The sequence below is a fragment of the Aythya marila genome (genome assembly GCF_965140915.1).
Source record: "Aythya marila genome assembly, chromosome: Z".
Classification (NCBI taxonomy): Eukaryota; Metazoa; Chordata; class Aves; order Anseriformes; family Anatidae; genus Aythya; species Aythya marila.
This window is the reverse complement of record NC_139080.1, coordinates 35890708-35917108: the sequence shown is the minus strand read 5'-3', so window position 1 is coordinate 35917108 and position 26401 is coordinate 35890708. Positions and strand designations below refer to the sequence as shown.

Sequence of the window (26401 nt, the reverse complement as noted above, 5' to 3'; positions counted from 1 at the left end):
TAATTTGTAACTGTATAAAAATTATTTATACAATAATTTGTAACTGCTTCCACAATCAAAAATTTTTTTGCTGAAAAAAATGTCCTCAGGAGCTTTATTATTATTATTTTTTTTCATATGGTCAATTATGTAAAAGCAAAATATTTTGTGTGTAGATTAAATTAACAATTTTAATTACTGGAAATGTTCAGGGTTCTCACAGAGCAGGTCAAAAATATAGATACACAACAAAGAGCTGGAAAATGAAAGATCGAAGAGTCTGGAACTTCTCTAGTCATATAAAGGTAATACAGTATAAATATTAATATACTATACGTTGATTTTCCATGTAAGAAAATAAAGGCATATTGCTAGGCAGTTCTAAGGGGTATGAGGAAGTTGATGACAGACATTGGGGGGGGGGATATCAGGATAGGAGATATTTTTCAAAATCACTAATTGCATTAAAAATTAACTCTAGAATGTATTGCATTTAATTTAAAGCGGTAATTCATCCCCGGATTCTCGTAAATGAACCCCTACAGTCTTATCTTTAATTTGTATTATATGTTATCATTGAAACCCCAACTAGAACAACAGACATAGGCGAACATTTTAGGGTAAAGTATTCCTTCTGTTATATATTAACGTACTGAAGAGACCTTAAGGAGAAGATGTATTTTCTGGCTAATATGTAAACTGAAATATATTTTCCCTATATCATAATTATGATCAACAGTGTGACTCATTTGGGTGATTAATTTTTTTCACATACATGAATAATTTGAAGGCAATATTGTGGTTGTGCCAGATCCCTGCAATCCAAGGATCCAGCCTCAAGCAGATCTACAACTGCCATCTCTTAATATTTCCCTCATTTTGTTCTGCTTGCATCACTGAGATAAGAATATACAGGTTGACTCATACATTCCTATTTGATGCACATAACAGCCCAAAGATCACAGGACCACCTTTGAATCTCCAAATGAACAGAAAACTGTGCATAGGCACAGTTCAGACAGCAAACAGTATATAGTCTTTTCCAGTGCCTCTGAATCTCATGAGACACGGTATGGCTAGCCATACAATCTCCATTACCAAGAAAGAACTTCTTGCCACATTAGGCATCAAAGGTAGCCAGAGTGACGTAAAATGAACCTGAACGCAACACAACTATGGGAAGAGTACATGACTGCTTCACTAATTGCCAATGACACTTAGGGATAAAAAATCAGATGGTGCAGAGCATCAGCAAGAAGTACTAACATTATCCTATCTTCTCTATCAGTAGGTCTAGGAAGTCCAGGCAGTTTAGGCACACATACGTGGCTTCAAAAGTATAAAAACTCTTCCCTTAGTGTAAAAAGAAGTGTATTGTTGTCTGACTTCTGTAGGGATGCCAACAAATCCTGTGAGCCATTATTCATTGTCTGCAACAACCAGGGCCCAAGACAGAGAAAAATGAGGATAATCACAAGGAAAGCATGCTACAGAAAAGGAACCTCATGCATAGAACCCAAATAAGATTTTTTTATTTTTTGGTCTCAAAAGTAGTCTTAGTTCTTAACACATTCCTACTGTTGTTGATGTCTTAATTCTTTGCTCCTAATCCTTTATGCCCAGAAAGATGAAAAAACATCAAATGAATCCCAAAGGTTTATATGTCTTCTTTGGTATAGTAATGTGAGAGGCTGTGCTTTTCTGGTTTGCACTCCTGGCTATGGATACGTTTTCAAGTGAAGGGGAGTAGACAGGACAAAAAAGTATGAGCAATAACTTTACAGACACAAACTTAACCAAGAGATTGTGGGAATAAGAGCCAATTCCCAGAAGACCAATTCTTTTTCTTCATTAAACTAGAAAGAGAAATCTCATCGTGGGATCAGTAGACAAAAAAGGTTAAGTACAGGAAACTGATGTTTTACAGTGCTGAACCAGTGAAGAAGATTTACCTGCTTAACTCTGGATGAGCTCAAAAAAACTCTGCAACCTAGAGTTCATAGAATATCCAAATCACAGGATAGTTTGTGTTGGAAGGGACCTTAAAGATCATCCAATTCCAACCCTCTCTGCCATGGGCAGGGACACTTCCCACTACACCAGGTTGCCAAAGCCCCATCCAACCTGGCCTTGAAAACTTCCAGGGATGGGGCAGCCACAGCTTCTTCAGGCAACCTGTGCCAGTGCTTCACACAGCCCATCCCTCCCCTCCCCGGTAAAAAAATTTCTTCCTAATACGTAATCTAAATCCACCCTCTTTTAGTAAAAAGCTAAATCCAGATTTCTAGGACATACTTCCTTCTGAAATAATTACCCCAAGAATAAGGTGTGGGAGCTATTGTTATGGGCCCTTCTGGTTAATGATAGGTATTATTAGAAACCAAAGAATAATAAACTGCATGAGAGAAAATGTGAACTTGGTTTTCAAGAAATAAAAGTTTATGGAGAATAGCTGTAAGTGCCATTGTTTATACTCTTCAGTATTAAGATATATTTCCAGTCTTAGGTAGGTAAAAAACAGTCATTCCATTTTGAGAATGAGAAGAGGACAAAAAATTAAGTACTGCAAGACCAAGACTGGAAATGATGTCACGAATATGTTAAATTTAGCGCTTGCACAAAGCAATGTAAGTAGACTACCCCTGAAAATTTTGGTATAACTGCAAAAATGCCCATGTCAACCTTTCGCAGTTTTCAGTGCCCTCTGAGTGAGAACATCTGTCATAGATATCAATAATCCTTCTTGAAAAAATAAGTCTATTTCTTTATGCTTTACCTTAAAAGAGACAGAAGCACATACTGACCATTAGCCTTTTAAAATAATCTTTTACACATCGGAAGGGACCTATTACACTCCATCAGTGTTTATCATCGATCTGTTATTTCAGGAATTACTTTCCTTGAATCTTTTCTCATAGGTAGCATCTTCAACACTTCCTAAAATTCCTGTAGATTTCTTCCAATATGTATATTTTAAGTGTGGTGCCCAAACAAGATACAGTATCTCACAGAATGCCTCACCAGTGCTAAGTAGCAAAATAAATATCCTCTGTGAAAAATAACACTTGATAAGCTGTGAATGTTTCTACTACGAAGAGTGGTAGATTTGACTTGCAGGTGGCCTTTATGCTATGAAATACAATCCACACATTTCTCAGAAAGAAACAACCGTATTTGGCCAGCCTTTAGACCTTTGCAACAGAAACATACATATCCACACAACAAACCAAACCAAACCAAAGCAAGACAAAAATCAATAGACAAAAAAAACAACCAAACAAACAACAACAACTTGAGTTGCCACTCAAGTGATTAGGTAAATCTTGATTTGGTATTGTGAAATTCAAACTACAGAAATTATCTTACAGAAATAAAATAAATCAGTTATAGTTGGAATATAAAATAGCAAAACTCAGACCTTAAACTTCAACAACACTTGTTTCCTCCTTCTTTAACTAGCAACTGTATTTTAAAATCAAATGATCTTGAAAACTTTCTAATTACCTTAATGCTTAAAATTGAAACTGGTGGCTAATATAACAATAATTATTTTTCCTTCATGGCTAGCTTTCAGATTGTTATTGTTATATCTCTCCTAGAAATAGAAGCTTAAAAATAATAATTGCATGGTTTTGTGGTGATGTTATTTTTCACACTTTAAAACCTTTTTTTTTTTTTTTTAATATTGTATTTTTAATGAGAAGGTGCAACATTCACTTCGCAGTTAACAGTGAATCTGTAGCTGAAACACTGTTTACCACAAATGCCTCAAAAAGTCACATCTGACCCTCTACTAATAGTTAAACAGCATATGGCAGCATTCCTTTTTATTATTTAACTTATTTTTCATGACTTATGCTTTTGCTACTAACAAAACTGGGCAGCCTTATTCAATCATGATTTATAAAGAAATAAAACATGCAAATATCAGTACTTTGTCAGAAACAGTCACATGCTTTTTGACCACTCTTGCTTCCTGACATCCTAATGACAAACATGCATTGCCACATCTCTAAAGGCAAAGTGAAGCAAGAAAAGTTAAATTCTTTAGAGAATAGCAGAGTTTCCTAGCTGGAAGCATACAAGAACTGTCATTTTCTTTTACAAACAGAAATTATAGACTTGCAATGTTTAGATCACCTTCACTGACTTAAAATACTGTTTTCCCAAGTGACCTAAAATACCGAGTAAAACAACAGTACAACGATATTGTACAGGGTGTTCCTAGTGATAATCATACTTTTTCAACATCTGATATAAAACACAGACATTGTTTTAACAAGTAACACTTTGCCTGACCTAGAAGATAGGACAAAGGAGTACGAGAGTCACGTCCAATTCCTCATGGATTCTCTGCTTGGATCCTGGTTTTTGCACAGTTTACCTTATGAACATGATCCGAGTGACATTTCACAAATTCCTGGATAAATGTTGCTACACTCTGCCAGCAGAGAGACAGGCTGTGTCATGCACAGATCAATAATAGCACTGTGTTTCATCAGCCTCAAAATCAAAAGTGCTTCATCTGGCAAAAGCCATGGCCCTTGAGGATCTGACATATATAAACTGAATACCCTACACAGGATGTCTACTACAAAATCTGCCAGTGCAAAGACAAGTCTGGAGATACACAGTGAGTATATGTAAATAAGAAAATGCATTTTTGTATATATAAAGAAGTTTTTAACTCCTTTTTATGAAAAGTAAGAACAAATATCACAAAGAAGCTGCTGAATAATGGAAATGACACTATTTAAAATTTTACATTTCTTGACAAAAGAATAAAAACACAGCCAGGACAGTCCAATAGTCAATCTTTTGAGGCATTTACTATAGCATGCAGTATCTTTTGAACTGTATACAGTAATATATATTATAGTGTGCACCAATAAAAGTATACTATGTTTAAATTATACTTATAGCCTTCTTAACAAATTAATTTTCATTAAAAATACAACATGACTTTTTTTGTTTTCTTCAGGGAATCTACTCAAAGTAGAGAAGACTGTAAATTACAGGAAGTAAACTTCCTGTAGTTTCAGGCCTCAATACAAGTTTTTATAATGAAACAATGGAAATGTATGTCTCCTACTGCTTAGCTTTTCTCAAGATTATCTTAACCTTATTTGTCAAAAGAGAGCTTCCAAAATTTTTTGTTTCAAGTGCACAATCTCCAGCTTTTTAATTGAAATCATTCTCTATCAAAATTCATTTCCATTTTTTCTCATAGTAAGTTGTATTTTTTATTATTTTCTGCCAAAGTTTTTACTTTTCACAAACAATAATTTGAAAAATAAGTATTTGATGCTTTGGAAGCCAAGCCTGTAACAAAGAAGGGTCACTCAAAAAAAAGTTTACTGTTATCAATTAGAATTAAATGCTTTCTCATCTAAATATTTCACTAGTACCTCACTAAAAAAAAAATGTTTCCTTAGTCAAACCTACATCTGGACTAAGGAATATGAAAGAAATATTTTTAAAATGTTTACCTAATTTTATATATTCAGATTTTTCCTCATCAAGCTATGTACTACCTTAATTAAAGACTGAGACAGGGCCATATGTGAGTCCAAGGAATGGCTAGAGTTAAGATGCTGTAGCATACTTCCTACTAGGAAAAGCTGACAGAGTTGTGGCTGTTTAGCATGGAGACGAGTAGGTTCTGGGGTGATATTACCTATGTGCACAAATATCTGAAGGAAGGGTTTAAAGAAGGCAGAGCCAGGTTCTTCCCAGTGGTGCACAGCGACTGGACAAGAGACAATGCACACAAGCTGTGCACAGGAGGTTCTGTCTGTACATCAGGAAATGCTTTTTTTTTTTTCCTGGAAGGGTGACTGAGAGAGGTTGTAGAGTCTCCTTCTTTGGAGATATTAAAAAGCCATCTGGACATGGTTCTGGACAACCTCTTCTGGGCCCTACTTGAGTCAGGGAGGTAGAATAGATGATCTCCAGAAGTTCCTTCCAACCTCGAAAATTCTTTGTTTCTGTGAAAGACCTTTAGTCTTCTCTCAGCTTTGTAGCCAGAGAATCTAAAGGGCTGTACTGAACAATGAAAGCCTCAACTACGTATACACTACACCATAAATGCAGATTTTCCCTCTTTTTACGTTTCTTCTGCTAAAGAAGAATCTCTTTGAATAAGAATCTTGAAGATTCTTCTAGAAGAAGAATCTCTTTGAATGTTCCTATTGCTCATTATGGAACATTAATTTCTTTTAGCTTATTCCCTTTGTTTCATTATCAATTTCCCTGTGCCATGACTTGGTGTTTCTGAGTAGTGATGACTTCTTCCTTCCAGCATTTAAAGGGGACCAAGAAGAAATCTAGAAAGGGACTCTTTATCAGGGAGTGTAGTGACAAGATGAGGGATAACAGTTTTAAACTGAAACAGGGTAGGCTTGGAAAAGACAAATTTGTTCCAAAGAAAAAATTCTTCCCTCAGAGGATGGTGAGGCAGTGGCACAGGTTGCCCAGAGAAGCTGTGGATACCCCATCCCTGGAAGTGTTTAAGACCAGGTTGGATGGGGCTTTGGGCAACCTGGTTTGGTGGGAGGTGTCCCTGCCCATGGTGGGGAGGGAACTGGATGATCTTGCAATCCAAACTATTAAAGGATACTTCCTCTGCCTCAGAATTTCTCTTCTTTACAAACTGATATTTTAAGATCATTATACCATCCCTCCTTGGTTTCAATTAGACCCTTATAAAGCACTGCTTTGACTTTTCTTAAGTTTATTGTCCATATTTACATCTCTTTGACACAGCACTTAATTAAATGCATTCTGAATTTCATCACAAAAATACTTTTGATTAGCTTTGCTCTATGAAGTACATGCATTTCTCCCCAAAATTCTTCCGATAATCAAAAGTATTACTAAAGCAGAGGACGTATCTTCCTCTTTGTATTTTTCATGCTTTCAGCTCACATTATTAAACATATCCTTTCTCTGTCTGTTGCTCTTTTTCCATGCTTCTTCCTATAGAACATGTTTGTGTTTTTATCCCTAAAGGCTACCCATTGCTCAACACAAGCAGTTGACTTCTAATTCATTTTTAGATTAATTGTACAATATGAGAGCTGTTTTCTTACCCCAAATCTCACCTGAAAATATATACTTTCCAATATTCTCAATTTTAATAACCTGTATTATATCTTTACATTACAAAATGTCCTTAATTCACAACAGTTCCTCAAATCTGGAGCAAAAGTCATGAATAAGGGGGAAACAATGGTAGAATTGGATGATATGTAATGGTGCAAAGTTTTGAAATAGATCTTCCAAAATGTATGAGTTCTATGTCAATTTTTGTTATACATGGCTTGCAATGTCCTCATATCAAGTATGATTCAAGGATACAGAATGGAAAGAAAACAGAATCTTTTTTTTTTTTTTTCAGTCTTCCTTTGTTAGATTAAAGAATCTAGAAACTAATTTCTTTTTCCTAGATTTTTAAACTGGAGTTATCTTTTAACCTCCTCTTTTATAAACTCTAATTGCTCTCTGGAATGTCATGTTTTTAAATCCTTCCCATAAGTCTTCAAATGATCTTTACTTCCCTCAACCTCTTCCTTGGATTCTGGGTATTGGAGCTAGACAGTACTCTAGAAGCAGCCAAATCATGCCAAAGACAAGGAAAATGTATTCTCTCTGCTCCTATTACACAGTCTCCAGTTCATATATTCTTGGTGTATAAACAAAAAAAACATGCTAGTGTTTATTACAATGGCACTGGGAGTTTATGCTCAACTTATTACCTACTAGGTAATTACTTCTCACCTTTCTTCAGAGTTCCTGGTTCCAAGGAGACAGCCATTCAGCTTTGCTCAACATGAACTTGGGCAGTGATTTATTATGATGTAATGATTTTCTTATTAAAAACCCTGTTGTGATGTCATAATGATCCACACTTCTAGCCAGTGTCTGGTGGATAACTGAAAGTTTAGAATAGCTGTCAATGACTGAAGATATCCTCCTGCACTGACTTGGATTTTTTAAGTTGTCACTAGTTTAAAAAAAATGACTGAAAGATTATACCTCTAAAACAAACAGCAAAAAGACTGTCATAAATTTCATAGCATATCCAAATGGAACTGATGCATAAGGTGTAAACCATTATCAGGAAAAAAATAATGTTATCATTCATGTGAGGGATCAACTGAAAAATTAATTTCATGGTACGTGAGATTCTGAGCTAGAGAAAGTGATTTAGTACTATTTATATGTACTGATTTAACCTTAAGATATGAATTGACACATTGAGTCTACTCTGTGTACCATGTGACAGTATTTAACCCCAATTCATATACTACATGACACATGGTGAAGATCACTGAAGAAAATTAATCACCATAGCACAGGGACACACAATGTAACTGGGTGTGCTTATAAAACTTCTAGATACTTTCAGGTCCTAGAACCATTTTCTTAATCCCATGACCCTGCTCCTTCAACTTATTAGGAAATCCACCTCCTCGTATCAGCAATAAGACTGCCTCTTAATAATTCATATTACATATATTTACCTAACCATACTGAACACCCTGCTCTACCTACCTTATTCTCCTTATCTCCCCAGAGATGGAAATTTATTTAATTGATTAGGACGAAATGAGAAGTAAGGTAAAAGCATGTAATAGGAGAACAGAAGAAAAAGAAATGATTTTAAGCCTTGGATATTTGTTTATATAAGCCTTCTTATCCTTTGCAGTATAAAACACTTATGGGAAGGATTTAAAAATCCTTTAACATTCACAGTATAAAAAAATGAAAAAGTATTTCCCCAATTTCTCATGACTTCTGAAAACTTTTCATGCTTAAATAATCAGGAAAACTTTTACTTATTCTGAGAATGCGAAAAGAGACAGTTAGGTAAAAATCGGACACATTAAGCAGGCAATTACATACAAGTAGAGATTCAAATGTGCACAGTATACGGCTGATCGAAACCAAGACATGTATCTCTTGCATTTTAGTAGCACCCACAGAATGGTACAAACAGATGCTTGCACAGTGTATCAGAATACTAACTCTGCAATATTAAAAAAGGTAAATAAATGTAGCTATGTCCTCTAAAGTAATTTCTTCCCTGTAATTTCAAAATGCAAAAGAACTTCTTACCACAGGGAGACCTGCTACATGCACCTCTACAGTCAAAAAATACATTTTTACCATAAGTATTACAACCGTGGAGATCTTGAAACTTAAAAAAAAAATATATGGTAATAAGCATATGCATGAAATCGTTAGTAAATCAATGTCATAGTTAATATGGCAGTTAGCGTTAATACTTTTTGGGGGGACTCCAGTGAACAAGCATAAGAGTACTGTTCCAACTGCAACCCACACTATTTTTTCCATAGCCATCTGTAAGGAAAAAGGACTGCCATAGGTGAAATGCAATCTCACTTTAACAAATAAAGAATTATTCCCAAATCAATGTGCTGGTTTTGGTTTTAATTTTTTTTTTTTTTTTTTTTTGGTGAGACTTGATGGTGAATAAATATTATCTGATAAAACCATTTAACACCCACAGAACTTCACATAATAGACAGAACCCAGTCTAGTTCAGTGCTTAGCTTTAATTAAATGAGCAGATCACACTGAATTCAATGAAGATATTCTTATATGGCGTATTTAGTCCCTTTTCCAAAAGAGAAGCAGAGTAAGTGTGTGGCTTTTTATTTTACTTCTTACTGTCATTACAAAGAAAACTTTAAAACTAATTACATAGAAATATCATGTATAAGACTTTTTACTGTACATCATTTTTATAGAGTCAACAACATAGACAACTGTCTTTGCCTGAGCTGAATTAGAACTAAAAATACTTTTAAGAAGGGATGAAGGTGACAAAAAAATGCAAAGCATTAAAAATAATTCTTAAAGTTGATGCAAAGTGTTTTCTTAGGTATTTAACATGTATATATAAAGCCTTGTACAAGGAAGGAAATCATTAAGATGTTAAGGTCTTAAAAAAGTTGTCATGAACAAGAGCTGTCCTAAGTACATTAAGATGCAAACTGTAGGAATATGCACTGAGGGTTAAATGACAAAATATTTCCATCAAATATTACTCAGAAGAACAACTCAGCAAGAAAGGAAGGACAAAAGGAAATCCTATCGTGACAATGTTAGTTGAGCTTTTCCAGGTCCCACATGGTATCTTATTCAGGAAAATTTGGGGGTTAAAAAATTTAAAATGAGTTCTGTTTTTTGTCTAGTAATAAGGTAGGATTCACTGTACAAAGAACAGTTGATTAAATCACATGGAAGGTGGAGAAAAGTAAGCTACATTTCACATGAAACCAATAAACTAAAAAATTACAGTATACCTTCCATATTACAATATTAAATATTAAACTTATATTATCTTCCAGTGTTTACTGTAATATGTATACACATGCATATTACTGTATTATACTATCAGATGTTTATATTAAATATGCTTACAGATATGTATACTACCTATATTTGTTACAGTACAAGAATATGCTAATCCTGATACAGGTTTTTTCTTTTAGTACAGCAGCATAACATTTAGAATTTCTATATGATATGATAAAATAATACACAGTATTGGTGTTAAGTATATTCTATGAACTTCATATAGTCTCCACAATTTTTTATTTACAGTATATTTTTCTAGAATTTACCTATCTGTAAGTTATTTCATTTTGACAGCAATATAAAACAACTCTCATAGTTCCCGTTCATGCCAACTGTTCTCTTTAATTTATGAATGAGACACATTTCCTACATGCAATGTACTTCAACTGTTGTTCATCAATAATTCAACAGATTTATTGTAATTTTTCTTCAGAGATCAATAGAAATGTAAAAGGTATTTTGCTTTATTTTTGTTTTGTAATGAAAGCACAATTTCATGATAAATATATTTTACAGTGTAGTTCTTTAAAGGAACCAACTTCAAAATGTTGTAAAGTTTGCAGTGCAACAAACAATAAAATTTGCTAAGATATTTTTGGTTTACATACATTTTAAAAGGGCAGTTACTTTCATGTTTACCATTTAGCAATTCTTCATTTTATTTCCAAGTCGACTTCTCTGACAGAATAGAAAATAGAAATTTGAGAACTGTGTTATACCAGCTGCAATGCAGAATCAGTTGTTTACTAGAGGAAAAATTATACAGAGAATTCCTCACTAAAGAACTGGAAATTTGACCAGATACATTTAACAAGCTAAACAGCTAGTTTATTACATCCTTAATAGAATTTTGGACTATGAATAGAAAGAGGAGAATTTTAGGCTCACAGTATCAGACAGCTTTGTCTGTCTCTGTTTCTAGCCTTTATAAGTCTGACATCCCAGCTTGATTTTCAATTTATTAGGCTCAGAAAAACTCTAGTAAACCTAAATGTCACTTGTTTAATTTATGATATATCAGAATCTATTATTCTCTTTAGAGCGAAGTCTTCAAAAACTATGAGCAGGGTCCTGAATCAGAACTTAATATCCATAGGAGTGAAGTTTGAAATAGACAATTTTCATAGGCAGTATTGTCATTTAGGTCTGGAACATTGTGGCAAGACCAGGAAGAATGGCTTTCTCTCAAGAACACATAAACTGAGAGTGTGTTTTGACATTTGAATTGTCTGTTGTGCCATCAAAGAGGTCTCTTCTAGGCCTTCACACAAAATGATAACTGTAGTATGACTTCAGAAGAACATACTATTTACATACAAGTAAGTTTTGAGAAGACCTCAGCCTCCCACTTGAACATAGTTTTATTAGGTAAATCTCTGCTGTTTTAGATTGCATTTACAAACTCTTGAAAGGTCAAGCAGTATATCCTATTTTATCATACTATTAACCCTTCTGCTTTATCTTTACAATTTTTCTAAATTTTACATGTACATATAAGTAAAACAGAAAATGTGCTATTTTGATTTTTTCAGATTCTATATTTAATTATTTTTGAATATTGTTCCTAAAGATTATCGTACCTGCATATTAACCAAGACCATTGCTATTCACAGCAGACACAGAAGGATCTGTACACTTCAATCTGTACACTTATCCAGACATGGAGGAGGGAGAAACTACATTTGCTCTGACATTTTTAGGAACAGGCTCTTCCAGAAAACAGCTTCATACAGTTCTTTGATTGCTTCTTTACAGTCAGTGCCCAGGTTGGGTGGTTGTGACATGATTTTGCACTGAGGTTTGACAAAGATGTTAAATAGGTATATTTAACTTTTTTATTATTTACTTTTATTTCTACAATGGATACAAGTAAGATGTTTTAGATGTGAATGTGTCTGGTAAGAATGGGGCATTGCGGAACAGGAAAGAAACAAACTGAACTTTCATTAGTTTATTTTCAATGTGTTATTACCTTAGGTCATTACAGCAACACTATTTACTTTTTTTTTTTTTTTAAGCTATAAATGAAAATCAGAATTCCTGTATATGCTACTGGTGTAACTGCACACTCTTGCACAGTCTATCTGTAAAATTTGTATTTATACTTTATTAGAAGACTTCTAAAACATTTCATAAAATTGTATCAATTGTATATTCTGTATATACATATTATTATCTGATGTATATCTTGAAAAATAAATTTTTAAGCCACTGGAGAAAAAATCTATTTTATTTAGAAAAGATGACACTGAATGTATAAGCTTTTGTATGAACTTAATTTTAAAAAGTACAAGAGCTCTGAAATACTTTTGTGAAAGAGCAGTCAAAAAGCTGTAACTTGGTTACCTATGAAAGTGTTTAGGTTAAAAGAATTGGACATGTTTAGAAGAATTTCTAATGGGACAATATTTATTTAAAAGATACCAGAAGTTTTCAAAATGTTTATGTATTTGCTACAATTCTACTGAACAAAAGTGAGAAAGTTCAAAAAGCAGTTTTGACTTACTGATGAATAATTTTAAAAAATTTAGCTTGTAATTTCAGGATTATTCCTAAAATATAGGAATCCTTATAATTTAAAGAAAACAGACACACAAAACTTACAATGTAAATAAATAATAAACTTATAGATTGAAAAACTCCACATGAAAACTTAAGTTAAAGTGAAATCATTGTGTAAACAATAGTTAAGTCAGTAATTTAAATGCATCTAAATTCATCATCAGTTTCTTCTTTGTTTTGAGGTAACTGAATAATGCTAAATTAGTTATTACTCATATCTGGGTTCGTACCAGATATAAGAAGAGTGAAGATTGCTGAATTTGCAGATGCAGCTCTGAATTCTCAGCTGTTCACTGATAAACTGAGCAGCAAACAATAGTCAAGAGAATATGTAGAGAAAGCCACAAACATATTTTTAAAAACATAAAGCTTTTTCTAGCCTTATTATTTTTTGCTTTTAATGCTTACACCTTTCTGTTCTTGAGATAATCCACCAGATCAACTTCGCTTTTGTCTTAAAAGCAAACTGTATTTAAAAAGCCCAGTAAGAGCTCAGGAAAAAGAAATGTTCCCTCAAAATTCAAAGAAAATAGAAACTTCAACAGTTTAAACAAAGTTTAGAAAGATATTTATAACGCTATGGATGCTATCACAAAAAAAAAAAAACGAAGCTGAGCTGCAGCCAAAACATACACTGACTTCTAAAAAAAATCCAACTCATCAAAAAAGTAGTTGTATATCTGCAAGAATGCATCTGAAAAATTTTACTTAAACCTTTACACCATCCACTCCAAAGGACCTGTCAGTGGTTGGCTGTTTGACTTGTTTCCATCTTTTGAGATCCATGTTTCCTAGTGAAGCATCCCTATACAAGTACTTTGCAAATGTCTATGGCTTTCTGTTAAGAAATGCATTTATGACATCACCTGAGAAACTGGAAATATGATGCAAAAGATCCTACAGTACCTTTCAGAAGCAGACCTAAGAGCGGCCACAACTTTAATAAGGTAAGCGCTAATGACAACCTGCATACAATTTTCCTTTTTTATCAATAAATTTCATCTGAACTTCTCCAACAAGAATGATACCTACTGCATAACACTAATTATCACGGCTCTGCTGTATGCAATAAATAGACTATTTTTATAATCAGTCACGTAGTGATACAAATGAGTAGGGGGGAATAAATCTTACGAAAAAAAAAAAAATCCTGGATTTTTCTAACAATTCCTTTCTGATGTTTTTCCTAAGAAACTAAGGAAATGCTAAATCCCTTTGCTTCTACATTAAGTATCAGCTCCAGCTGTGATTTCTATACACTGATTGCAAAATGTAACTACTGTACTTCTGAACAGACGGTCTTGACTCAGTATTGATGTAAATCCTTGGAGAATGCAAGCTTTGATTCTCACATGTGCAGACACTTTAAAGTCATTTTGCAGAAATATGCACAGAATTGCTTTTGCAGAAACAAAACAAAACAAGAAATTGACATTACTGCAAAGAGTCTGTAAGGCTAAACAAAAAATGAACTAAAAATTCAGAACTCCTAACTCTTACAAAGAGAAACAAACGTAAATACAGGTGTGTGTGTATCTCCAAGAAAAATACACAAAACTATATATGTACATATATTCTGAAAATCAACAGATGCCAGACAGTTCGTAGGTTGGATGAACTGTAAAATGTCTCGATATGAACATCTGGAACATTTAAATCCTAAATCCAGAGTCAATCTTCTAGCACTAGATTCCTGGAGGATTATAACAAAGAACTGAGTGCACAAACATCTGCCCTTGTTTCCTAATGGATTTATTTTCTTAGTTAAATTCAGACAACACCTCATCCAAGTCCATGATGTTGATGTTTAAGTTACTAAAACACTACACTTACCTTAGCCCAACATCACAAGTTCGCTGTTAATATAAAATTACCCAGGAGCATGATTACATACAGAAGTTATATTTGGATGTTAGTTACTTTGACACTGTTAAAGTGTGTAAGAGTCTCCCTGAATCCACAGATTGCTTAAATCTTTTACTTCTTGGTTTGTTCCCTTGGTTTTTATCTTCTACCTGTGCAAGATGATTCCAGAACCTAAAGTTAACAGGAACACTGAGGAGAAACAATGATGAAAACAGTATTCTTAATAAGGAATAAAATGTTTTAAAAAATAGAATTCCACTTGCAATACCTTAAAACTTCACTTCTAGATAGCATTCTTTCTATAACACTAATAAAAGCAATCAAACCACCACCACAAAAAAAAAGAAAAAAAAAAAAAGTGTGCTTTACAATCATTTGATCTGTCTGAATCATGGTTCTCTCTCTAAAACATGCATGTACCCTGCAGTGACTGTGTAGGTGCTTTACCTCCTTAATTTTCACTTGGCAAGTAGCCCAAGCCTTTGCTTTAAATTTCCCACTTGGTAGCACTACTATGGCACCTGAAGAGTAATTAGTTATAAGAAAGGGAATTTGAATTGGTTGCTGAGAAGGAAAAAAATGTGCATGCCTAATAAAGATTTTTCCTTGAGTACCTGCAACACATTTATTTAATTTTGCTTAGAATGCACCACCCTTTAAATAGACCGTTGACCAATCTTTTTTTTTTTTTAAAGAAATAAAAACTTTCCAAAAGAACAGTGAAAGAAAATTGGTTTCTAAGAACATATTATTTTGCTTTGAGTCAGTCTTTTACATTACAACAAGACTTACCTTCATACATTTTTTTTAACACAGTTTCTTGATAATGGCCTTTTTAAAAAAAAAAAAAAATGTTTCCCACATTGCTCTCCTATGGATGCCTAAGGTGTAGTCTTCTAGGAAGGCAAATCATGACAATGTCTGAGCAAGTTGAATATTCTATCTAAATTACTTATACATAACTCTCTGTGAAGTTTATACTGTCCATGAAACTTTACATTATGATACTATTTGTTAGATAGGCAGATCTCCACTGGTTCCAATGACCTTGGAAACTATTTTTGAACAATTCATTACATATATATAGTTATGCAAAATGAGTAACAGAAATGAGGTTTTTCCTTCTCTAGAAATTAGCAGTTCCCCAGCCCTAAGAAAGTGAGAAGTGCTGCTCCTGATACTGCTTCTGCCTTCTGTGCAAAGAGAGAAATGCAGAGAAGTTTGAGGGGGAGGGGATTTGATTTCTTTTTTAATGTCTGCCTCCTTCCAGCAAGTCCATCTGTTGTAGCACTATAATTCTGGAAGCAGGATGTGTGTGTGACCAACAGGAGACAATTACTGCAAAAGTGTTTGTTGATTCAGCTCTATAAAGGGCAGGCCAATCACTACAGTATGAATAGAAAAGAATTCCAGCTGAGGAGCTGCATATAGATTAACACAAAATACATATATATAAATGAGAATGGGGAAAATCTGAAAGGAATGATAGTATGGGAAAGGATTAAGTAGGAATGAAGACTGATGTAAATAAGGAAGCTGGCATTTTGGGGGCTGTTAACCAAATAGTTTGTCAGTCTCTGTTTTCATAAATCATATTCTGTAGCTTTCTACCTTGACAGAGAAACTGGGTTTATATAGATCTGGTTTAAGTTCCTTCTGGAAGAAAACTCCAGTTGCCTTGAGTATTCCTTTTGGGGGGCAGATGGAAATGGTTTCTCCAGAAGTGACTTCTCTTTATAGGAGAAAGGGTGCTAGTTCAAGTGGACTGACCAAATTCTCAGGAAAATTCTCAGACAACAAGCTGAAGGTGAATTTCTCTCCACCATTCAAACAGAAGTAAAATATTAGTGTGAAAACAAGTTATTTTTCAGAAGGACTAATGAAGTGTGTTAAAATAGTTTATCAGGCCTGCATATAACAACTGATTCATTATCTCATAGAAAACATGCTAATGTATAGCATTTCATAATATCAATCATAGGTTAAGAAACACACAATGTTATCAGAATTTCACAAAATTATAACAGAATTAAATTGAACATTATAAGGCACCATAATGAGGAGGACTTTACCTGTATGGTCAATTTACTAGTTTGAAGTCTTTGATCAGCCAAATGTAGCTGAGTTGTTAGTTTTTCATTCACTTCTTTAAATCCCTTCACAGAAGATATTGCTGTTTTTTTTTCACTCTGTAAAACAGCTATCTGTTGCTGCAATGACTTAATTCTTTCCCGCAGTAGAGCAGCAGAGTAGCCTGGTTTCTGGAAAATGCTATTTCTCCTTTTTGTTCTGTTCTCTAAACATAAAAAAGCATGTTACTAAACCAACAGACCATCATAAACACAATGATTTTTGATGTTTCTCTAGCCCTTCAGAACACTATTTTTGCCTATAAAATACTTTTCTAGGATACCATACTCAAAACTTCTCAGTAAGTGAACTGATAAATTAATTCACTTAACCTGTAAACGCTTGATGTTTCTTTTCTAAAGTGCCAACTCTGCAAACTCAACAAGGACTTGAAAGTTAAATATGGCTCTAGCTTCTGATTGGTATTACCAGAAATAAAGACTTGGTAACAGATTTTTTAAGGTCTAAGCCAAAATACAGTTCATTTTGTTCTTTGACTATGTTGGACACAGAGGGAAAGTAAGAACAAGAAACAATGAAAAGCCTTATTAGTTTAGTCAAGAGATTCAATAGGCAGGATTTAGTAAATACAGAAAATAACTCTGCTGACCTAAAAGATGTTTGATGGTCACTTTTTGTGAGACAATTTCATTTTAAAATAATGACCTGAAGCTTTGAAAATGTGCTCATGTAAATTTAAAACAAGCAAATCATGCAGCAAATAGAAACCAAGTTTGTGTAACATAATGGATGAGGTTTTGAAACATCATTCAGGAATTCTTTGTCAATCTTACTTATGAACTTGCCAAAAATATATAATATTCCTACCTTTGCTTAGAAATGATGGATAAGCTGTTATGAGATAGTAGATCTTTTTCCTTTTGGATTGCAACTTTTCCACGTCTTTATTCTTTGAATGGATCTAAATAAAAAACAGAAGCATGAAGCTTACTATCTCTTCCTAATGGCACATCAGCCACAGAACTACATCATTTTCCAGTTTTAATCAAAACAACAAAAATTATTTTCAAAAATATACAAAATTCTTCTGAATTATAATTTGAAAATCAGTTTTACACCATCAGATGACAAAGAGCACAAATTTATGTCTTTCCCATCAATGTGGAAGAAATAAAAAACTGTTAATCATAACCCCTTCCAAAGAATCCCCAAAAAGAAAAATGGAGTGCATGTTAATATCTACAGTATCTTTTTTAGATAAGGTATGAATTTATTTGTATGCAAAAAGACATGTACTATTTGAAAACCTACAATATCCCTTTTTTTTTTCAAGATATTTAAATGCATTAAAAGGAATAGTGATATTATTTCTAGAGGGATAAGATCAGATTAGACACTAATTCATAATGGGAAGATGCATGAATATAAGTGCATCAACTAATGCAAACCTGTGCTTGTACAGTTCAACAAAAATCAACTGCGTATCTTTTAAATATGTCTCTATTTGAAAAATAAGGTATTTCCTGAACCCATAAGATGTTAAATGACAGAAACAGAGGTTGAAGAATGAGCATGGCTTACACCAAAATCAACGTACTAGTTCCTTCACTTTTAAATGCTTGGTATATTTTGAAACATGTATTTTCCTGAAGCTTGCAAAGTTTATCAAATTTTTCAGTTGATCCAATTAATTTCTATGTGATATAATGCGATGCATTGAATATGAGCCAGCAGTGTGCCCGGGCAGCCAGGAGGGCCAACTGTATCCTGGGGTGCATCAAGCACGGCATTGCTAGTCAGTTGAGGGAGGTCTATTTTGTGCTGGTGTGGCCTCACCTCGAGTACTGTGTGCAGGTCTGGGCACCACAGTACAAAAATGACATTAAACTGTTGGAGAGTGTCCAGAGGAGGGCAATGAAGATGGTAAAGGGCCTAGAGAGGAAGATGTACATGTACATGTATGAGGAGCAGCTGAGGGCACTGGACCTGTTCAGCCTGGAGAAGAGGAGGCTGAGGGGGGACCTCATTGTGGTCTACAGCTTCCTCATGGGGGGAGTGGAGAGACAGGTGACCTATTCTCTGTAAACACCAGTGATAGGACCCATGGGAATGGTGTTAAGCTGAGGCAGGGGAAGTTTAGGCTGGACATCAGGAAGAGGTTCTTCATGGAGAGGGTGGTTGCACACTGGAACAGGCTCCCCAGTGAGGCAGTCACTGTACCAAGCCTGTCTGAATTTAAAAAGCGATTGGACTGTGCACTTAGCCACATGGTCTAAACTTTTGGGTAGACCTGTGCGATGCCAGGAGTTGGACTTGATGATCCTTATGGGTCTCTTCGAACTTGGGATATTCTATGATTCTATGATTCTATTTCTGGAAATACTCATAATTAAAGGACCTTTTCATCAAATGTATAAGGGTAATTAGGAATGAATAATCTGTTAATTGCATTGAAAAAAGTACCAACATTCCATGGTAGTTTAGCCATGAATTCTAGATTTGTACAATTTCCACATAATTTGAAGGACAAGCAAATAGGATGTGCATGGGAAAAAAAAAAAAAAAAAAAAAAGTCTGTCTCTTTTGGGAATGCTCTTAATCAATTCTATTTTTTCCCGTGTCTCAAACGCAACAATGGAAACTCGTACTAAGTCCCTATCAGTATGGCTAGAGGACTGTACAGCACTGAAGACATGTAAGGTATGACCAGTGATGGTCTGAGACGCTGATTATATGTCAAGGAGACATGAGTTCTCAGCTGATAACCATACATAGCTGCAGTGAAAAGATGGCTATCTCCACTCTAGGCCACAGCTCTGCTAACTTCATGAGTTTAGAGAGTGTCAACGACTCCTGATACCTCACAGAGTACTATGTATTTACAACATATGGGGCAAAACTGAGAAAGACTTTGTGCCATTACCAATCTCACCTCCAACAACAGACATAGCTCAGCACTTACAAGTTTTGTGTAAGGAGCTTTTCTGGCCTTTTGTGTGAGAACACCACTACCCAACTGGAGTGATTCCCTCAGAAGGGATTTAAGATTTTTGTTATAATTTTTGCTGTTTGAAATACTGGTAAAAAGTCTACTATGGTGCAAGGAACACCAAGAACTGTCAATGCTAAACCTTTTTTCAGTGCCGTCTTCCATGCTTTTACAGTAAGACATGTTTTCAGGTGCTTCTCCTGAACCTCCGCTGAAGCATACATACCTGCTTAGCACTCTTGTGATAATTCTTGTGCATGCTCCATATCCCCCAGTCTCTTAAAGAAGTGTATCAGAATACTTCTGTCTTTTCCAGTAGGAACAGACAGCAAATACAATACAAGCAAAAAGAAGAGGTACTGGCTGTGTCTAGATAGCCCAGCCTCAGCTGGATGCACTGTCCTGTAGATGTTCAGTTCATGGTGGCAGGAGGTAACAGGAGTAGGACACTATGACAGAGTTTCACATATATCATATACTCATGATCGAATATTGTGTATTCCATACCAACAGATAGTTGCAGAAGAATTTTCAATTTTCCAGCTTTTCTGACAGAAAAATATATCTTCTCATAAATACACACAATCAAGAACATGTAATGAGACCAGAGAGTTTGTATTTATTTTAAAATTTTGGAAACTAAGAAAAGGTAATCTGTTTCCAAACTCTTTATTCTATCACCGAACATAAAGAATTTCAAGGTCATTTTCAAACAGCAGCAAGTTATTCAGTATCCCAGTTCTTGAACTAAGAACTAAGAGTGTCTGCTTGTGTTTTAAATTCCAGGATTTAAAGTAATTTATTTGGGCCAACACAGGAGGGTAAAATTATTAGATACTTTTCTGCAGTCCAAAAATGAGTCATCTGTTACAGATTCTATGGAGCTTCTAAAGATATGGGAAACAACCAGCTGGCCCTGTTCTGTCAGAAAATAGCATATAGATGTCAGGAATGAGACGAAGGGTTCAAACCCCAGAAATTAACGTAAGTGGGCTAAGCGAAGCTGAAAGAACACTTTGCTCTAAAAAGAATCTCCTGAACAGAGCTAGAGCCAAAAGCATCCAAGATGGGGACAACTCTTTCTGAACACACCAAATTAGCAGAAAGATGTTTGTGTCTGATAAGTCATCACACCATTTTGCTAGAGGAAGACAGAGATGTTGCTATTTCTTTGTTACAGGCTATGTCACCCTGTTCTGTATAGCTTAATGAAGAATTAGAGCTTAATGGGATGTCTGAGGCATTCTTTGTCTTGACAGTGAGACAGCAGGACTAGCTTACAGCAGGTTTACATTTTTTAATCAGCTTTTACACTCCTGATATATCCTCCAAATTCTTTGCAGACTAATTGTTCAGAAAATATTCTAAATGATAATGAAAATCTACCCACTGAATACGTGCAAGCAGATTTTCTTTCCAGTTTACAATGAGAGTCAAATTAATTATGAGGGGAACAGCAGTCATAATACTAACTATTAAACTTCAATACTCTGCACAGGAGAACAAAACAAGTTACATTATATACCTTTTTATTATACCGTTGGCTTTTGCCTTCTAAATGAGCAATGTTGCAGGGCTTTTGACTGTCTTGTATTTGTTTTTTTCCCTGTTGCTTACTTCTGTCTGGCACAGGATCAATATTTTGCACTGTCTTCATAATCACTGTTTCCAAAGTTTCAGAAGCTGGTATTTCAGAGTCACTAAAACAGCACATTAGGGAAAACAATACAAAATTAAGCTAAACATTAGCAATTTCATTTAAAAGTTCCAAACAGCCAATAAGCAAGCACACAGAAAATACCACATGCAAGAAAAAAGAGAAACTAATATAAAATCTGAACAGTACTAATGGTACTAAGTTGACTTATTCAACAGATATCTAGAAATATAGAAAGGAAGTAATCTGTCTTATCAGGTCAACCCAGACAAAATGAGTTTCACTATACAATGCATGGAGTTCTCAGACATTATCTGTTTCTTAAACGACAGCTTTTGTTAGTCTATAAAAGTGACACATTAAGAACTGCTTGATAGTACTTCTAGTTGGTGAATGGTGGACTAAAATACACAAAGTTTCCTCTCTCCTTCATTTTCACATTGGATAGGAAATCAAGAAAATGCACATTACTTCATTGAATAACATTTTGTTTCAATTGAACTTTATTTGTAGCATTGACTGAGACAAACTCAGAAACTGTACCTCATTGAAATCTCTATCTAGCACCCCTTTGGAGTGCTTTTAAATTCTGTGAACTCAGCATTCTTCCTATTTAAATTGCATGCCAGACAGAGAAACTGGATGTGAAACCTATGCTCTACTTTAAATTTCTCCTTAAACTTGTTATCTGTTGTTAAAATATCAATGTCTTTTTAATTTCCAGTTTTTCATGTCCTTGCCTCAGATTACCTTTTTTTGTTTTTTTCTGAATCAGTAAAGTCTCTCTTAAAATACGAAGTCTTGGACATATCACCTTCTATATCATCAATGGTTATTCATCACCTTTTGTGCAAACACATTTCTGAAGGAATCTCTTGACTGAAAGCAATTTTGATTTGTTACTTTTTAAACCAAGGCATTTAAAAAGGCACAACCGAGTTCAAACTAGGTTGCACCATTGTGAAAATCAATGATTTACAGGTGGAAGCTACTTAAAAGGCCTGAAAATGAAGAGTTTATATGGGAACACGTTTATCCTTTCCCATACCCGTACTGACATACTGGTATGTCTTATTGAGTGGCAAAACCAGAAACCAATGTAGTATTTTGAATGTGCCGCAGTAGAATAGAAATATTTCTAACTGTGTGTATTTTTTTTTCTAATTTGAATGCTTACAAGGAATGTTTTATTTAGAAAAAGAAAGGATTGAATCTAGAAATTCAGAGACTGTTACTACTGATAAAGAATAGTATTTATTAATCATACTAAGAGGACTCTAAATGAAGATATCTCCCTCAGATGTTGGGAATGACACCTTGAAATATCGCCTTAGAAAATGTTCATTTATTTATGACAATATTTCCTAACCTGATACTTGTATAATTATCAAACAGTAAGGATACCTATGCCTAGCCAGCAAACAAAGCCATACAGACAATTTTCACTTCATTTCAAACTTAACTTGAAATGACAATTTGTTTGTTGAATTTTGTTCTTAAAAAGCAAAACACAGTAAATTGAATAAAAAGCTCATTAATTGTAACAGAAAAAAAAATAATATTTTTTTTCTGTAAAATCAGATCTGTGGGATTAAATTTAACAGAAAAACAAACAAGCTTGATATTAATGACAGCAATGGACAAATTACATAGTATTTAATTTGTTTTCTCTCTCCAGATACTGTGTTCAGGATCCCCTATTTTGCATGGGGATTTTGCAGCAGAGGGGCTTCATTTGCCACTGCTGATTTGCTCCATATGACATACAAAGCCAATGTGAATGCTACAAAGAAGATTCCATATTCTTTATCTCTGCTAGCTTCTCTGTATTTTAGGGGTAAATATAGCCTTAAGAAATTTCTTTACATGTTTCTTAGTACAAAGTATTGAAAGAAACAGTGTGATACACAGTCAGATAGGGGCTTACTACTGGCTTCAAGTGTGTGTGGACACACAGAAGCAAAAGTAAAAATCCTAAACATTTATGAATTTTGCCAGTGCAATTTTCTGAGGGCCTTGTGACTCATGACTGAGATTCTATGCAGTAACAATTACCTTTAAAGAACTAATTTTTAACCATCATTCAATTAAAGTTAGTACAATGACTGTGCATAAAACATACATGAAATAATTAGTGTGGATGGTTCTTAATTTAAAGGATGTTAAACAGCTTGTAGACATCTGCTAGCAAGCTGAAATGGGTCATTCAAAATTTATCTAACTAAATTAAGGGGAAAAAATGTTTCTCCTCCCGGGTCGGCATGTCACAAGATAACTAAACTGACTTAGTAGGCTTGCCTGGGAATCCTTAGCTGTCAGTGGTGAATATGCAAAGGGCCAGCAAATTAAATCAACCTGCCAAACTGTCAATTTCAAGCCTCATGACTGCATGAAAATAGCATCACTGGAAGAAATCAAGCATTGCCTTCTTTTGGGTTTCCTGGCATCTATTCAAATACTCATGCAGTTGTGGCTAATTTTGCATGCAAATTTCAGTCAATAAGCTCAGAACAAGACCTCCCAAGATATTTCAAAGGATCTGACAGTATTTTTTTTGAATACCAAATCAACAGTAGTTGAAATTCAATCTCCATTTGCTAGTGCTTTACATATGCACAGTGTCCCCTCTACAGGGCTAAGTTAATGAGAGCCGTACCTGCTTTCACTCACATCCTCCCAGCCGTCCTTACAGAAGTTCTCAAATACATTACTCATAACCTTGATGGACTGTTTGAGAAAAGCTCCATGATGTCCCAAAGAGCTCTTTTTCTTGGCTGTTTTTAATTTAACCTTGGTGCCTGTTATCTTGCAATTACATTGCCCAGAGGTTGCCACTGCTTTGGCTTCACCCAGCAAACACTTCAGCTCCTGCATTTGACTCAGCAAATCTTCATTTTCCTTTCTCAACCTGTTAGCTTCTGCCACTTGCCTCTTCAAACAAGTAGCTTCTTTTTCCTGCTCATCAATCACTGCCTGAAGTTCTGTGTTGTCTCTTTTTATTTCACAAATCTGCTTAAGTAGCTTTTCCAGCTCTCTTTCTCTTGTGTCTGCATCCTCCTTTTGCACTTTTAAAGATGATTTTAAATCATTTTTCTCCTTCAATAAGTCCTTATTTACTTCTTTCAGTTTCTTTAATTCCCCTTCAGTAATTTTGCATCTTCTTTCTAGTTGTTGTACCTAACAGAAGTAATTCAAACATTCATAATATTTTAGCCTATCCAGTAGAGAAAAACCTGTTTCAAAACATATTTATTATATGACAATAATATTACACTAAGCACAAGGACAAAAGCAATCTAAAGTACTTAATTTAAAAATAATTCTAACATAGTGCAAATGAATACATTTGAGCTGCAATAATACAGCTGTTGAGCAAAGGGCAGATGGTAAAAGAAGTTAAAATTCCAGGCAAAGTGACACAGAAGTTTAAGTATGCTAATGAACGTTCCTGATGCATCTTGAGCTTGTTACTGATTTGGTTATACATACTAATTGAATTTAAATAAACACTTTAAGGCAAACTATTTTGAAATACAGACAATTTTGCATTAGCTATCTAAATCAACATGTTCTTGGATATGTTATAAATATACAAAATAGTTGATCTTCAAAAAAATTGTAGCAAGAGATGTTGGAAGTTCAGCACTTGACTATGAAGGGTGAAATGCATTTTCTGCTCACAGAGAGGGAAAATCTATCCTATTCTAATAAAGCACATTTAAAGCTTCTCAATTATTTACTTCTAGGAAGCATATTCTACCTATATAATGCATATACTTTGTTTCTGAAGTTCTTTGAAGTTTATATGTATTCAAGGCTATGAACAATAAACTGACTCTCAATGTTCTTCAGGACTATTTGCTCGAAGTTATTCAAACTAAACCTCACAATTTTCAGAAATAAGGGGAAACTTCAATTTCAGCAGATCCTAAAACAAACATCAGTTCTGTGAGATGTCCTCAGAAGCTTGCAAAAGCCATCAGAGTGAGTTTTGTGCTCGATAAACACTTAGTCATTTTGGAGAAATACTTCTGGGTAGTTTTGTAAAAGCTCCATCCCCACTCTTTCACTACAGGAATTAATTCTATTCATTAATTTTTATTTTTTTTAAACTTAAAAAAAATCTATAAAATGGATATGGATATAATTCAGATAAATGAGAGGTCTCAACACAAAGGGAGCAAAAGCTGCTCAAACTTCCTATGTGTTTGTGAAGTTGATACCAAATTTTTGAGTTTGATAGCAGACATTCAATATGCATGCATATCCATTGCTATTTTCTTTGGCAGAAATTCATAGCACTCTCACAATGAACAGAGACTGTCTTATGGTTACATAAACTTATCAGATGAAATCAGGAGTAAAAGGATTTTTTGCACATGCTTCAGTGAAATCAAGATTTATGATTAAACTACTAGTTTTTCTTTTCCTCTTCAATGGTAATGAGTACCAGTACCTTTCTTCAACCACTTTCCTAAACTGAGATTCTGCTATTGTTTTCTCAGATCTTTAGAGGAACCTTTTGCGCTCACTAGCACTTAAAGTCATGTATGACAGCTGCAAGGAAACAAACAATGAATAGCTTCTACACCTATCCCTAAGGAACCATCATAACTCTGTATATCCATGGAGATAAAAATTATGTAGTAGTTGGCAAATAAAATTATAGTTCTGAAATATAGATGATAACCAAGCATAAACTGTGTGACATTTCAGATGGTAGTATTCAAATTATTTCAATTACTCACTCTACCTTAAGATAAATGAATGTGAGCACTTCCTATTCTGTGTGTTATTATTTTAACATGATGTTTGTCATTCAGTAATAACGAGATGACAGCCTTCATTGCCTGACCATATGGCAAGTG

At 34.4% G+C, this 26401-nt stretch overlaps 1 protein-coding gene across 4 annotated transcripts in view; it reads right to left on the bottom strand.

The window, feature by feature from the left end:
- The window catches only part of CNTLN (centlein), a 203810-nt gene that overhangs the window by 45834 nt on the left and 131575 nt on the right, over positions 1–26401 (bottom strand). For all 4 annotated transcript variants that reach the window (XM_082783244.1, XM_082783245.1, XM_082783246.1 and 1 more), the window contains 4 exons: positions 24190–24710; positions 21402–21576; positions 17755–17848; positions 16869–17092 (listed from right to left, as the gene is read on the bottom strand). In XM_082783244.1, coding sequence (XP_082639370.1) covers positions 16869–17092; positions 17755–17848; positions 21402–21576; positions 24190–24710 — 1014 coding nt within the window. The remainder of the gene's footprint in view (positions 1–16868; positions 17093–17754; positions 17849–21401; positions 21577–24189; positions 24711–26401) is intronic.